The 17,104-nt window shown below is 39.4% G+C and overlaps 1 protein-coding gene across 4 annotated transcripts in view; it reads left to right on the plus strand.

Annotated features, from left to right (window-relative positions):
• Positions 1–16,766, plus strand: part of PPARGC1A (PPARG coactivator 1 alpha) — a 372,938-nt gene extending 356,172 nt beyond the window's left edge. For all 4 annotated transcript variants that reach the window (XM_055728102.1, XM_027799850.2, XM_005435266.3 and 1 more), the window contains 5 exons: positions 304–408; positions 545–665; positions 9,353–9,474; positions 9,829–9,980; positions 12,897–16,766. In XM_055728102.1, the coding sequence (XP_055584077.1) occupies positions 304–408; positions 545–665; positions 9,353–9,474; positions 9,829–9,980; positions 12,897–13,000 (604 nt within the window). In that variant the 3' untranslated portion in view covers positions 13,001–16,766. The remainder of the gene's footprint in view (positions 1–303; positions 409–544; positions 666–9,352; positions 9,475–9,828; positions 9,981–12,896) is intronic.
• The last annotated feature ends 338 nt before the right edge of the window (positions 16,767–17,104 follow it).

A 17,104-nucleotide genomic window follows, 5' to 3' on the forward strand; every position in this document is an offset into this window, starting at 1 on the left:
GAGATGTACACAACTAACCTTTCCCATTATCTGCGAGCTGCCTGGTGCCAATCTAGCTGCGGTCCCTATCAGATGAGGTTGACAGTGGCTGACTCTCTGCTCTGTGTTAGCTTCAATAAGGAACGTTACAAAAGGGCATGGGGGAAAATCACTTGAGGTCCCTTAGTTGACTAGGAGATCGCAAACTGTCACTGGAAAATCTCACTGGTAGCTTAGAAGAAATTGTAAGTTCGGGGAAGAGGTAAAAAATGGTGCAAGTAGATTCAAACTGAATGACAGAGGTGAATGTGTTTCTTCCTGCAGATCTTGTTGCTATTACGAGTCCAGCCACTGTAGACACCGAGCATACAGAAGTTCTCCCTTAGGTGCAAGATCACGATCCAGATCACCGTACAGTCGCAGACCCAGGTAGTGTGTTTCGCCTGCATTTGATTTGCTTTGCAGCTGGTTCTCAAGAGATAATGAAGCATTCTAGAAATTGTATTACTAATTTTACATTCACAAATGCAGGTGCTTGATTTAATGACTAAGTTATGTTTCCTAGATATGACAGCTATGAGGAATATCAGCATGAAAGGCTGAAGAGGGAAGAATACCGCAAAGAGTATGAAAAACGGGAATCTGAAAGGGCCAAACAAAGGGAGAGACAGAGGCAGAAAGCAATTGTAAGCACTGTGAAGATAACTTTCATTTTGAAAGATTTCTGTTTCTTTTCATAGATTTCTACAGCTAGATCTCAGACTTTTATTTTCTTTTATAAAATTAAAAACAAAAGACTGCTTACATGTGTTTCTTAGTATTTAGAATTTTAGGCAAATATGTGTTTTCATAACAATTTGTGGTTTTATATTACAATTCTAATTTTTTCAGTTTCTATAAATTGCAACTCTTCAAGTTTTTCATAGTGAAAAGATACAAAGGGCTTACTAGAAGAAGGTTTCATCTCAGACAATTAAAAGTGAACCAGTCTATTTCCTACACAGATCTATCAGTGAACCTGCATTTTATACTGTATATCACCTACCAGAGTGCCAATAATCAATGTCCCTTTTCTATATTCCTGGTTTTTTTACATAAGCAATGTAAGGAGTCAGCTTACATACCCATCACGGGACTTTCATAGTAGCTGTAACTGTCTATACAGAGGGTGCAGATAACAGAATTCAAAACTGGGATCCAAAAGCATGAGTTTAATTTTTTTTTTCTCTGCCTATGACTTGGTTAATTTTTAAGTTATTTTTAGCAAAATAAATAGTCTGAAGACATGATGCAATATAAAAATGTGACTTAACACTGGCCCTTTTGTAATGAATATGTATTACTTATTTTGTTCATCAGTGTTCTGTGTGAAACACCTGAGGTGAAGGAAATACCCATGTGGGGATGAGCAACTCACTTGGCTGTTGTAGCAGTATGACAGAAGAATGGCTATTCAACAGACAGGCAGCTTTTGCACCTTTTTAGCTCACTGTTGACAACTGTGCGATAGTTTTGATAAGTTGGGAGCTGCTATGAATCTGGACTTCTCTTGTAGTTGCTAAGCCCGTTTGGTGGCTCACCTTAACACTTCCCACTTGGTTTTCTGTGTATTTCAATTTTACCTTCACTGCTGTTCTGGCTGTGCTCTGGCTCTTGCATGAACCGGTGCAGACTGGGACATTTCATCTTCGTTTCCAGATTTTGCTTTAGTGCTCTGTCCAGGCCTCACCAAAATGAATAGATCTTTTTTTCCACTGCCTTTAGTGGACTTTGTAGTAAAAGGTGATTTGTCTCAGACTTGGCAGCATTTCTCCTAATACTTACACCTATAGAACTGGGAGTAGACTGGTGTAGTCTACAGCAATGAAAAGTTCTGGGAGGGAATAGACACCTTTATTTTCTGATTTTTGTCTCTGCTGCTGTTATTCGTAGTAAGCTTTGTCAAATCATTTAACTTTTCTCTGCTTCAGGTACCCGATCTACAAAGTGTGGGTGATAGGTGTATTTTGTAAAAGCATGAGATTGAGAGCTATAACATGCTCTGCTGTGCTGATCTGAAATTCAGTGAAGGCAACGGAATGATTCTGCTTGGCTTCAGACAGGGCTATATTTAAGTCAATTGTTGCAGTTTGTTTTAAAATATCTGGCTTCCATATGCTTAGAGATGAACACTACCTTCCAGCAATCATAACTTACACTGACTGTTCTCTCTCAGATCTAACACAAATTAGGGATTCAAGTAGACCTCTGTCATGGGTGTATCTTGCTACTTCTCAATTACTGTACCTTACCAGTATAAATAAACATGAGTCCTGCTGAGGAGGTAGAAAATTGGATTTAGTTTAAAACAAACAAATATTTGGCAAGTAGCTAATCAAGAGAAAAAGAGAAAGGAAATAAAAGAAACTGAAAACACTCCAGATATGCTGCATTATAACTTCCTACATAAAAAATGTTAGGCGTTTCAAAGCCAAGGTTGAATTTATTTTCTTTCTAAAGTGAGCATTGTCATGTTAATTAACTTCATTAATGAAATCATTTATTAATAAACATACATAAACCAGAACTAAAAAATAAATAACAATAAACAGAGCATAGCAAAAACTTAAAATCCGGTCACCTATGTAAGAGCTGCAGGAAATGTAGATGAAATCCTATTAACTCCTGTATCCAAAGTTTATCAGCACTTTAAAGATTTGTATTGAATCATGCCAGTGTATTCCCTGTGCAAATAATTAGGGGTTAGGGGTTAGGGGACAGCAGAGAAGGGGAAGCCCTGATCGCATGAGGTCAGTGATAAAACGTGTATTATTTCTAGCATTTTCTGCTCCTTTTCTTACCCCTTTTGGCTTATGGGTCTCTTCTGTGTTACTCCTTTCTTGATGGACTCAGCTCATTTATTGTTCAGCCACAAGAATCTCCTCTCTTTCCTTGAACTCTTTCTACAGTCCCATAAATTTAGATTTCTTTGCTCTCTGCATTGGGGAGTTTTTTAGTTTCTTTCCAGACCATTCTCATGCTGCCAGAACTGATTCATGGCCACGTACCTCCAGATACTGTTAAAAAGAATACCCCAAAGACTGGGCAGTTACTAATGGCTCAGGTGTTACACAGGGCAGGTGGCTTTTCCTCATTAGAAGCACCGCGTTACGATCTCAGGAGGTAGTTGTAGAAAGGATGCATATTGGAAAGGGAACAGGAGTTATGACTAAGCTAAAAGCCATCAAGTATTATAGGTTCAATATCTAGAACTGGCCTCCATGTGATAACAAAAGTGGGAAACCTAGGAGAAAGAAATGAGAAAAAAATCGCACGTATTTTAATCTGTCAAAACCATATGTGAAGCAATGCTCTCTCATTGTGCAGGCAGCTTGTATTTTGGCAGATGTGAAGACATACTGGCAGAATGCTGAGGAGGCTTGTTTTAGAAGCCTGTGCTCACGCTGTGTAGCAGAGGCGTGTTTAAATGGCTGGCCCTTCAGTCTTGCACACAGTGTGCACCTTCTCTGCAGTAGCTTCAGAGCAGCTAGAAGCCTGGGCTAGCATTTCCCTGTATGGATTCCTGAATTCCTATCCAGACTTACAGCTTTATCAAGGTGGCTTGACTTGAAAAGGTACTGTGATATTCTTCTCATCCTTTTCTTCTTTTCCCCTTTCCAGTTACTGGAGATTCAGTGCCTTTTTTTTGTGGATTGGGGTCTTAATTTTGAGCAGTCACGCTTGAAAAATATGGGCTGAGCCCACAAGATACTTTTCAGTTGGAGAGTTACTTGTCATTCATTCATTCATTTATTTATACTCTTGATCATGATGCCTTTGCTAACTGGGCAAGTGTTAGCATAGTTTAGTTTGATCTTGACTTGATTTATTTCACTGGCTCCCCATTTTGCTTTAGAATGGGTCCTCACTGAATGTAAGGATGGTCTGCCACTGAGACTTACTTAACTTTATAATGCCAACCAGATCATAGCAGTAACAATTCATCATGAAACTGGAGGAGCAACTGCAGGACAGGATCTGATGAGGGCTTTGTAGAAGTTGGGGTCCTACCCCCAACCAACGTAGATCCCAATGAATTGCCAGGAAGACTGAGAACCCCTTTTTCCTTCTGATACACCCCAGAAAATTTCAGTTATGTGGGCTTTTATTCCAGCAGCTCATTAGACCCTGTGGCAAATACTTTCCAAGGCATGGTGTCAGAAATACAGTTCGCACATTTCAACTCTGGAGTCACCAGTTCATGGTTCACCATTGACGCGGTGCACCAGGGCTGGGAGGTTAAACTGTCTGTGTTCTGGATCTCTTGCTACTCTGCCGCTCTGGCCATGATGCTGACTGACTGTCACATCCTCTCTGCAGCTCACTTACCGTGTGCACTGGCTGCTGCCAGCAGGTATAACAAGCTTTTGTACCCGAGTATAACATTACTGTTAATATTACTACTTTTCATTTTTAAGTGCTGACAGCCTCCATGAGACAAGTATCAAGAGTTCCTGTCCCATAGAGCTTACAGACGTAAGAAGATAAATGTGCTGTGAGGCCACTGCAGCGGAAAGAAATGCATGGTTTCAGAGAAAATAAATTGTTCTACAACAGGAAGGCAGGAGAAAGGTGGTTTCATAAGTGAGTGCCTGGCTTCTCTAAAGTCTAAAACCAGAGTCAGCCTATAATGGAGTGCATTTCCACTAATGAAGGGTCCAGTGCACGTTGTATATTTAGTCTGGATTGTTTTGCCGTTGTTCATCGTGATGGCCTTGATCCCAGACACTCTAACTTTGCTGTATGAGTTGCTGAAAATGGATCAAATGGATTACCTAAATCTTGAGGTTTACTGGTCCACCATTTTTCTAGCGGTCACCATGGAGTGTGGCTGAACTGTTCTTCAGATGGCTGCACAGCAGCATTTGACAATTTTGTGTGATGTTCTTTCTTTCTTTTTTTTTTTTCAGTTTTTCTATGCATACTTGCTGACAGGTCATACTTACTTACTCTTCTTTAATACAGAATCTGAAGAAAAATTTTCTTATTATTATTACGTCAGAATATTAAGCTGTAATGGCTTTTTCCATCCATAGCATTTCTATTTTTGAAACTCTGTCTAGCCATTCCCATTGCACTTTCACAATGGTATGTCGCCTCCAGCTCTAAGGATAAAAGTCTTCATGGCTTTCTACTGGAAGAGGAAAGAAGTCACTTGCCATGGAAGGCAACACAGGCACAGGGCTTGCACCCAACCATCTGCCTGTGCTGGTGGAAGCAGAAGAAACTTTGACAAGTCCATGGCAGACCCCACCTTTAAAGTACCCCGGATTTCTTCTCTCAGCTTCACATGAAATGTTACCTGGCTTTTAGAGAACCAGGTATGCACCACAGATGTTCAGACAGAAAGTGGTAGGTGTAACGAGGGCAGCAGCACTATGCGGTGTCACCTCTGGAGTGGCTGCCTTCAGTTCCCACAGACCCTGCTTAGCAGCACCATGGGCAGGCAAAGAAACAGGTGTTGGGTGAAGAAGCCTAGTACAAAAAACCATATGAAAACTAATAAAGCTGTTCATCTGTGCTTTAGTTCCTTGTGAAATACAGGATGGGAAAACAAAGCGTGGGGGCGGTTCAAGACAAAAAGATCCTCAGCATCAGTGAATGTTTTGTTTTGCAGGATGAGCGATACCTTTATTGACCCTTAGATGTGTAAGGCATATCCTGGTTTTGTTATCTCAAGTTTTGGCATTCTAATGCTTTAGTATTTTCGTTTGAAACTTGAAATATTGTTTTACAGTCTGAGATTTTCTGCCACGTCTGCTTATTCAAATGTTTTTACTACAAGGAAGAAAAAGCAAGATTATGAAGAAGGAGCTTTAGATAAACTGAAAGAAGACAGACATGTTGGGCCTGAGGGAGCTGGCTGGACTCTTCTTTCTTCATTTTTTTACCTGGCAAAGCAATAAACTACACTTAAAGCTTATGATGTAAAATAAATCTTCTGTACTTTTGGGAGGGAAGTATGAACAGTATCTTCAGGAATTTCCTTTAGGTTCCCTCTGCCCACATTAAATTGAAAACAAAAGCTTTTCTCTGCCATTCTGTAGGTTTGCAAGTCATATATCATCTCCTCTAACAAGTGCAGTAAAAAGCATACTTAATATGCACATATGGACTTATGCATGTAACTTATTATAAAATAAAGGTCTTTAACATTTAGAGGTATGTTGTAATCTTGTTAGGCTTGTATAGCTTTTATTATTGATGGGAATAAAAAGCAGGTGTCCCTGTGAATACAAATACATTCTTCATAGTTGCTTTAAATAAACCAAAGCTAACCAGGAAACCAGGACGAAGGCAATGCTGTATGAAACCTGTGTTCTCCAGTATCTTACACCATCATGGCACTGCTTGAAAGCAATATTTGAACACATCTCCTCATGCGTGCACACTGGAGGACATATGGTGCATTTCAGCTTTAAATTTGAATTCCCTTAATTTTGCAGGTTTAACTTATTCCCTTAATGATAGTTTAACAGCCTTTTTTTTTTATTGTTCATTTTTGTTTTATTACAGTTATCTTAAAGGCATATTAGAGATATAAAGGTTATTAGAGGGATAGAAGAAGGAAAAATTGTGAAGGCATGCACACAGGCTTACGGAAGAGCATGCAATAGTTATTTCCCTCACACTGTAATATAACAATCTCCATGTCAGCGAGTGAAACATTATGTTTTTTCAGTCGAGATGTATTATCTCAGCTAAAGTGTATTAGACAGTCTGCTATGTTATGTTCTGCTCCATCTGGTCAGTCATTTAGGTTCAATAGCAAGTATCAATGGAATTGTTTCTTATAAGTGTTTCAGTGCGGTTAAATCCTTGATTTGGTAAAGCAGTCAGAAAAAGTAATTACTTTGCATATGCAGATTTTCCTGGTTTTGAAGTTTATGGCACCCAACCATACTGACAGTAAGCAGAATTAGAATGGGGAAAATGGAAGAAATGCAGATTTCTGTTGCTTGCACTCTGCAGTCCCTGGTTTGCAGAAGCCCTACCCAAACTCCTCTGTCAAGAGGGTCAGAGCTTTACACTGGGACACAGTAGAGACAGAGATAAAAAGCAGCAGCTGTCTGTAAAGTACCCCTCTTCACGAAATTTATGGCCCCCCATGAGCACAATTGTCCTTCTTTTAGCCATGCTGACTTCTCCAAACTGCACTGCTATGGCAGAGAGCAAGAGCAGCTTTTGGACCACATGCTTTGGAAGGCATAACATTTAAAAATTAAAGTGTCTGTCCCAGCAGGGTTATAGAGGACTACCAAGGCAGTCACCTTGGTTCTCTATATAATCAAAAGAGGCAGTAGTTTCAAGTGTCTAAATGAGACACCTGATCCCATTGTTTAAGGAGAGCACATACAGACCTTGGTAGAGCAATCAGGGACTCAGCTGGGCTGACCAGGGAGCTATAAGGGACTCAGGTGATTCCAACGGTCACTTCTTATGCCATACCTTAGTGGGTAGGGCTTTTGGGTAGGAGTGTTTGATTACTGGATCTCTGTTTTCAGGAGCTTTAAACTCACTTTCATTTCTCAGGAGCTTAGATTAACTGGGTCTGAGCCCCTGAGATTTATGAGGCCAGGAAGGGTCAATGAAAATAGTTGACTGAGCATGCTATTGAGAAGGCGTTTCTGTTGGGAGGCAGATATATATAATTTCAGGGTTTTGCTGAATTTTTATTTTGCATTAAACAGTTCCAGGGAGCAGAGTGCTTTCCTGGGATCAGGGAGCTAAGATTTTGGACCCCATAAGTAGGTGTTCTGATGGTCCCTTTGCCTCAAATGAATGCTCAATCAAGTAGAAAAGAGGCATCAGCATCATTTCTGTTTCTGCATGTGTTTTGGCCTGATCTCAGTCCTATTGTCCATGAATGACTATTGCCTTATGCCTCTGTGGGGACTTACGGAAAAGATGCATTTTGTGCTGTATCTGAAGCGTAACACTATAAGCTACCTGTCTCTTCAGGCTAGGGTGTTTCTGAGCAGGAATGCAAGTCTATATTTAGGTCTCTAGAGCCTTCTGCATCGCGCAGTTGAGGTGCCATTAGCCTTTAGGCACCTTCAGGTTACCATAGTCATGAATTCTCAGCAGTCAGTATAGCTCCTTTGGCATTTGGGACCTAAATCCTGTGCAAGTCTCAGGTGCCAAAGCTGATGGTTTAAACTGACATTGCTCCACTGACTGACAGATTTACCCCAGCTGAGAATGTGGCGGTGCTAGTTTGATTTATGGGACAAGTGTGCGGGTGTGTAAGGAATGAGCAGGACGGCCGGTAGTGCCAGGGTTCTTCAGGCTGGAGGCAATCTGAGACAGGAAGGCTGAGCACCCAAGCCATGTGCACCTGGTGCTTCTTTTGCCCTGATTACCTTAAGGTCAGTGTTTTGAAGATCTCCTTTTGCCTTTTGCTTTGCTTGTAGCTCACTAAATGGCTCTACCCTTGATAAAGCGTTCAGCCAAAAATTCATAAAGTGACTCTCCCAGGGTTTCCTAGTCCGTCTGTCATTCTGCTGAGTGTTTCCACTCAGGAAGGAAGGATTATGACCATGACTTGATCGTTTTAAAACTATCTTTGATGCTTTGCTCAAGTGTCAAATGAACATGCAAATGACAAGCTAGCCTGTAAAATCAAGGGACTTCAGTCACTTTTTTTTTTTTCCCCCGAGGAAACCAAAAGGTAATAGTGACCACAGGATTTATTTTATTGTCCTGCTTCCCCCCAGAAATATTTATTTTAATAAAAGTCATCTTCTGGACCCCTAACAGTTTTCCTTCTATTTTAAGGTATGGATTATGGTCAACAGCTGATTGCAGGATGAATCAGCTCCTGAGTTATCTGAGTTTATAATGCTATGTTTGTAATACATTTTGTTATGCCTATGGTAACATTTATGGAATTACTGTGTTACTTTATACTACTCCACAACTAAGATGGGTTTTGCCCAGTATTGTATAGATGCCAAGAGAAAGGGAGCTCCTGGCTGGGAAGTTTACAGTCTTGAAGGGGAAGTGGCAGACAGCGTGAAAGGGAAGAAGGTGCAGTAGGATACAAAGGGAGCTGTCTGCCACAGTGTGCAGCACAACAGTGACAGCAAGCAGGGAAACTTTCCAGGAGCACACCACCTGACAAATGTAGCATCATATAAATACTTCAGATGCTTTCTGGAGAGAACTATTTCACTTACTAGCAAGATGCAGTAGGTCTTCCACGAGAGACTATTCCTGTAATTATGCATCCTCTGCACATCCGTGTGTGTGTATTTGCATGCATATATGTATAGGTTCATCTGTGTTACACATTTCTTAAAAATATGCCTTCCCTGTTGCTGTTTCTAAACAGGAAGAACGTCGTGTGATTTATTTGGGTAAAATAAGACCTGACACAACCCGAACAGAACTGAGGGACCGGTTTGAAGTTTTTGGTGAAATTGAGGAGTGCACAGTAAATTTGCGGGATGATGGGTAAGAACTTTTGAGACTACTTCTTGTTTGGGAGCTGCTGTATGTAAAAAAATATGGCAGCAAGATCACTGGTATGTGCGTTACCAGTGTAAGTGCTGTGACAGATGACATGCTGAATTCAAAACCTTATTTATTTTCTTTCATCCTTATTTATTAATCTTGCTAGTTGAGATTTCCTGTCCCAGAAATAAGTATTTAGCTGCATGACAGGACAATCATGCTGATAAATGGATGCGGTACTTCTGGCATTTCCACTGCTGGATCTCCTGCAAGTTTTTGCTTTCAGGAAGGGGTTACACTAATGTGCGTTAACTCTTCTCGGCTCTTGTCCACAACTGTATTTTTCAATTGCAGAGACAACTATGGTTTCATCACCTACCGCTATACTTGTGATGCCTTTGCTGCTCTTGAAAATGGATACACTTTACGCAGGTCAAATGAACCTGACTTTGAACTGTACTTCTGTGGACGCAAGCAATTTTGCAAGTCTAACTATGCAGACCTAGGTAGGTATTTTACTTTATGTGAATTAAAGTACATAACTGGAACCTTGTAACTTAGGAGAATTCAGGGTTTGCTTCTTTTTTGTTTGCTGTTTATATTATTTAAATGATTGGAGGGGTTAAAGGAAGTGTTTTTCACTTGAAAGAAATTTAAAAGTCTACTGATCTGAGCTCTAACCTGAACTGGCTTCTTTCAGGCATTTCAGACTCTGAAAATTCTTTTAAAGCCCATTTACATCATTAGAAAAAAGAAGTGCCTTCTCGTCAATAATACATTTCCATATTGAAATGATAGCACCACAGAAACCTCCTGCACGCTTTACCATTCATTGCTATGCTATGACTGTTTGGTTCTAATAACCTGATCTATTTATATGAGTGGTGAACAAAGTAGATACCCCAAAAAATTCATTATGTTTCTTATTTCCTATGAGTTGTGCTGCAGATGTGTGAACTTGCTAGAGACACTCCTTAAACACAATTAATAGTTTCTCATGTTTGAAAGCCGGAAGGGCTTGTGACCAGATCTGACCTTTAGTATAGCAAACGGCCACAGATCTCCAACTGGTGGTTCTCAAATTGCGCATAAGCATCTATGTATGAAGGTGTGCCCTTGCAGGGACTTCCAGTCGTGATGTAAGAGGCTCCAGCCTGTGAAGTTAGCAAATGTCTTGGTGTTTGCTGTCCCACTGATGTGGAGCACTATACATACCAGTCTCCAGACCCCAGTATGCTCTGGTAACTCCAGTCTCAAGCGTGCATGTGATACTGGCTTCAATAACACATCTGGGTCTGTCCTAGTCCTGTCTAGGCAAAAATGTGGGGTTCTGTCCCGTGCTCTGGGTCAGTGTGGTGCTTCCTCTTGAAAGGATGTTTGGAGGTTTTTGAAGTCTTACAGCAGGAACACTGATGTTAAGTATGTGCATAAAGAGACCATTCAGACTACCAAAACATCCTCTGTAATATTATAATATATTATAAACTCACCTCTTATTTAATTACCTTTTAAAATGTAAAGTATTCATTAAATGTTAAACCTTTCTTAATACCTGTATAAATAGACTAAAGGTATGGGAGATACTCTTTTCTGAATAACATAGCAAGGGACATTTTGCTGTTGAATCTATATTAATCAGATATTGTGGTTTTTTATGAATAAATGACCACAGTCATTAAAATCTCTCATAACCCCGTAACACAGTGCTAATGAAATCTTGTATGTGCTGCCCTCGGCTTTGTACAATGCAGGAAGTGAATACAGATATATTTTTTCTAACCAATTGATGTCTTTTCAGAATAAATGATAAAGATGATACGCATTGTTCACAATGAATATGCTATAATTCACTTCAGTGGCTAAACAGATAACGTAAAGCTAAGAAAAGGCAATTGACTGCTGAAGAGATACAGGGTTGATGTTGAAAATATAAAAGGTAGCAAGGCATTTGAAGAAATGTAGGCGGATAAAAACAGTAAAAACAGATTGAAGTCTTGACTTGATTTGACTTATCTTCAGCAGTAGAAGCCAAGGTCATCTCTGTATCTCAGAAGATCTGGGTTTAAAATAAGTTGTCTGAAGGGAACCCTCTTGAACATTATTCATCACTGGGAGTATTCCCTGGCAGGTCTCTCTATACTGAGTGGGATTCCCAGAGTATCTGTGAACAGACTATTTTCACTTTGTCCTGCTGACAGCTTGAGCTTCTGTACTTTAGACTGAATTCCCTGTATTTTGCAAAGTATCTGATAGAGCTACATAAGGAAATGGCAGGATGAACTTTAAAATTCATGAGCTAGTACAAGGACAGAGAGAATTAATCAGCCTTGGGTTGAGTACAGAAGAAAGAAAACACTTGAAAATAGTAGTCAGAAGTTTAACACCTCTCCTCTGTGAGAAGATATTGTCTTAACAGAACTTGTAATGAACATTTAATGCACAGTGTGTCTTATACTGGTAGATGGGGAGTTCTGATTAATTCAACACAAGAAATGGCAAGAAAAGGGCACTCTCATAAAGGAGTTGTGACACAGGAGCCAGGGAGAGTCAGCGCTAAGCAGGGATGACTCCAAAAGGAAATTCAGTGCTTGCAGCCATGTCAATAATTGCCGTACTGGAGCTGTATGGCCACAGATGAGCAATCCCTCCTCTGCACTAGGAACAGACTGACGGCCGTGTCTGGGCAACTAGCAAAGCCAGAGCAGGTATCGCATGTCACAGACGCTGGACCGTTATTGCTGCTATGACTTGTCAGATATGCTGCAAAAAGCTGAGGAGCCCACCTGAGACTGCCTGTACGGCAGTGCAGAGGCCCTGCCCGGAATTGCTCACACTCTAAACAAGCAAGCCCCCTCAAAATCAGAGAGGAAGCTAAAAGAGATTCCAGGAGGTGTAGTGACTCATACAAGACCCCAGGGCAGGGCAGACAGAAGTAGCAGTGTCCCCTGCGAGCTGCCTACAGGCTGCCCTGGCTTTCTGCAGAACCGTCCCCCTGTTACCTTTCTCAGGAGCAGTAAGTCTTGGATATTGCATGTTGCAAAACAAAGGTGGAGTTTTGTGTAAAGCATCTGTCAAGGTTATCTGGACTACTTCGAAACCTATACATAGCAGTATGTCAGTGCCCAAGTCCTTGGAGGAACTCTTTTGAGTTTACCGGGGCTGTATGTATATGCACTTTATGGTTCTCCCCCACTGCTGATGATGTGTACTGCTTTTGTTAAGTCCTGCTTCTTACCAGAAAATTCTTACCTATACCTAAAGCTTCTCTGATGACCATTTCTGGGCTTTTATCATCCCATAAAGTTGTAATTGTAAGTGGATTGTGTCTTTAGTTCTTTGTTCGTACTGTTGTAGAGAAAATAACGTAAGTACTGACTAGTGTTTCTTGCCTCTTATTTAAATATGCATCCTTTGGGTTTCAGATTCAAACTCAGATGATTTTGATCCTGCTTCCACTAAAAGCAAGTATGACTCCATGGATTTTGATAGTTTACTTAAAGAGGCACAGCGGAGCCTGCGCAGGTAACATGCATCACACCCGAGGAAAATGGAGGGATGGCGAATACCTCACGGACATCGTGTCCTTCAATAATGGACAATTAAAAAGTCATACTTAGGGACTTCTCCTACTTTACACTCTCTGTTCAAAACCATGGTTTACATGAACACAGCTGCTCGACAAGTGGAGGGGCAGGATGGCTGTCCAGTAAGCACACGCGTATCCATGGGTGTCAGCTTTGCTTTCGCGGGTGATCGGTGGCGGGGGAGCCGGGCATTCCTTGTGAGTTCAATGCAAATCACGAGACATGGCAGCAGTTCCACAGAGATACACCTACAACGATGAACTGCAAAATCTGTACATATTGCATTTTAACAAAAAAAGAACAAAACAAAAAAAAAAACCAAAACCAAACTTGAGAACTATGGCTGCTGATGTCTGGGAAACAGACACTGCATTATTATTTTTTTGTTTAAACAAAGCTTCTTCTTGCAGCACAGTCATAATACGACAATCCAGAAGCAACCACAGGTCCCAGAAGCCTACAATCTGTTTTAGCTTTGTTTTAAGATTTTTCTTTTCTTTGGGATTTTTTTGTGGGGTTTTTTTTTTTTTTGGTCCTTGCAGAAGAGAAAATGAAAGGTTCAAGCTTCCCTAACATTTTGAAGTTTCATCTTTTAATTCTGACACCCATGTAAATGTCTACAACGTTGATCTTCCACAGAAAAATTTTCAAAGCCTTGTTAATGGTCAAATGTGCAGCTTGTTCAGCGATCTATTCTAATGAGCGGACGTGGTGTTACATTATTAATGAGAGTTGGATATAACTATCTGGGTGTGTGCACAGATAGTTCATTTGCTACATTCTCTAAAGTAGTTGAGTATTTAAAAATGTTAAATGGAGTATTTTTATTTATGTACATACTGTATGACGATGTTCTTTTTTGTTACAGCTATGCACTGTAAATGCAGCCTTCTTTTCAAAAACTGCTGAATTTTTCTTAATCAAGAATACTCAAATGTAATTATATGAGGTGAAACAACTATTGTACACTAACATATGTAGAAAGCTGAAGTTACGCTTATATATATTTGATTGTAAAAAAAAAAGAGAGAAAAGCGTGTGGGTGAGGGTGTGCATGTGTATATGTGTGTGCGTGTGTGTCTGAGTGCAAAAATGCTTTACACACATTCATCCCTTCTTTGATGAGCTTATATAAGAATTTTGTCAAGAATTATCCTAGCCCAAAAGGTATTAACCACTTCTGCAGTATTTTTCCACATTTTTCTCATTGCTTGATTTTCTTTTGCAGTTTTATACACTGAATTTGTTAGGGGAATGAAATTTTCTCATCTAAATTTTTCTAGGAGATACCATAATTTTATGTAAAGTCTCTCAAATGGGTAATCATTAAGAAATGTTTTTATTTTATGTATCAACAGTAGTTTTGGAACTAGAGGTCAAAAATCTTTTTAAAATGCTGTTTTGTTTTAATTTTTGTGATTTTAATTTGATAAAAATATGCTGAGGTACTAAGTACAGTATGATTTTTACAGTAATTCTGTGTCTAAACACTGTTCTTGAAGCCAGTAATCTTTTCATTGGCAGAGTTTAATGATGGTATTTATCTATATTTTTTACAGTTATGCATCCTGTATAAATACCAATCCTTCATTCCTTTGTTTACTAAAGAGACATATTTATCAGTTACAATTATCCTATTTATTATAAATTATGAGATGACTAAAATAATAAAAAGGCCAGTGGAAATTTTATACCTAGGATGCATGACGGTTGTCAGTTTGGAGTAAGTGCTTCGTTTGGAAATTCAGCTTTTGCAGAAGCATTGGGTTGTTTCGGTTTTTTTCTTTTTTTACTATGCACTAGCATGGCCTCAGATGTGCCCATGACATTGTTGCTGATGACATTGCTTCTGCTAAATTAAATAGAAACTTCAGGAAAGAAAAAACCACAAGAGTAAACTACTGCTATTCTGAGCATCAGAATTTCATCTGAACTCAGAGTCTCTAGACTGAATCAGCAAAGTTTGGAATTTGCTTGTGAATGTATAGATTTGGTATTCTATTACTGTTTGGCATTCATGACTCCTTTTAAAGGTATGGCACACCTAACTATTTAATCTCCTTTCCCGCTCCCAATCTTAGAAAACTGATTCTACCCCCATGCCAGTGCAGTTGATTTTGATGGCTGCATTCATTTTATCACCAGCATATTGTGTTCTGAGAGATTCCACTGTCTGTCCTGTCAGATGCTTGCTTGATTTTTTGGCTTCTTATTTCTCAGTAGATAGATAGCAATAATAATAATAAAAAAAAAAAAAGGAAAAAAAAAAAAAAGAAAAAGAACTTTTTCGGAGGTTCTGTGTTACAACTGTAACATTCTTTAATCTGCATAATTCTTGTTGTTGCTCTGTAGGTTAAAAATGCAGGTATTTTAACTTTGTGTGAATGCCAAACTAAAAGTTTACAATTTTCCTTTCTGGATTTTGAGTATCTTCTGTTGTAAAGAAAAATATTAAAAGCAATAAATTATTTTTAAGAAATCAATATTTAGTATATCATATTATGTGTTCAAGGACCAGATGCATTGCCTATTTTGCCTTTAAATTTCTGTAATTAAATTTTAAATACATTCTCTTTTGCCCTAGATTGCTGACATGAATAAATTGGTGTGGGGCTTGGGGGGTGGGTGGGGGGAATTATTTATTTTTCACTAAGCAGGCATAATGACATCAGTAATTTTTTTTTTTCACTGGCCTGACAAACATTCTCATCTTGAAGATGGCTTTCCTTTGTGGATTTACAAATTACATATGAAATTAATAGAACTAAGGTTGCTGAATAAAGCTATTTGTATCCTTTGTAGACACTGTAGTAGGTAACCCATCAAAATATAAACTCGATGTTTCCTTTCCTTCTTTTCTCCCCCAAGAACATTTCAAATTAGCACATGTACCACATTGTCACCGGAGGCAAATTGCAGCATAGGTCTGTGTGTCTTTTAGATGAAGATTGTACTGTTGCTTTCATGCTGTGGTAAGTACCACATCCGCAATACAGGTAACAGAACTGGTACTTAGAAACTATGGTCTTTCCTAGAGCTGTAACAAAGTAATTCCTATAGGATGTAAAATCCAAATCCAAATTCTAATGGAGGGAGCCTAAAATTGAAGAAAAATACCTGTGCTAAACTACTCTGAGAAGCTGTTGGGCTGCTACCACCATGAGCAGCACTGAGAGGAAAGTTTGTGCCTCTGGGGTATAATACTTGGGTCAGTTGAAAAAAAAAAACCAACAACAAAAAAACCCCAAAACAAACCCAAAAACTAACCACACCTTTTCATCCCTTTAGTTGTAAGCTTACAGTAGGTAATGATTATGTGTCCTTTTTGATGGCTGTAATGAGAACTTCAATCACTGTAGCATAAGATCTGATCTATAAATGACCTAGAATAGCCATGTAATATAATGTGATGATTCTAAATTTGTACCTATGTGACAGACATTTTCAATAATGTGAACCACTGACCTGATGGAGCTACTGTAAGATTTGTACAGTAGGTGAACATGTAAAGCTATTGGTTGGACTATGCTGAACAGGGAAAGGTAGATATTAGTTAAGCCCAAGCTGGGCTATTTTCCACCTGCCAATTCTACATGTACTTTTGTGGTTTAATTCATTGTATGAAAATTCCTGTGATTTATTTTTTTTTTTTAATGTGCAGTACACATCAGCCTCACTGAGCAAATAAAGGGAAACGAATGTTTCAAATCCATTTCTGTTTCTCTTTTTTATCACAAGTGACAGGTTTCCCCCCGTCTGCCACTGGTTGTGTACTGGGTTTTCTATTACTCTTTCTAATGGTTGTAATCGATTTCAGATAGTAGTCCAGAGCACGCATGCGTTACTGCACTTTGGGCAGGGGGCAGAACCACTAGTTTTAATATATTTAATGGTAGAATGGTACTGTCTGCCTTTCTGCCGTGAGTACCCAAGGCTGGTGAAGGGCCAACATAAACCTTGTAGGAAAAATTTTGAAAAATGCTCAGTGGAGTTTTAAGAGTTGCTGGCTTGAGTTAGGAGGGGGTGGGGAATATAAGTGCTTTCAT

This window comes from Falco cherrug, chromosome 1 (assembly GCF_023634085.1).
Source record: "Falco cherrug isolate bFalChe1 chromosome 1, bFalChe1.pri, whole genome shotgun sequence".
Taxonomy (NCBI): domain Eukaryota; kingdom Metazoa; phylum Chordata; class Aves; order Falconiformes; family Falconidae; genus Falco; species Falco cherrug.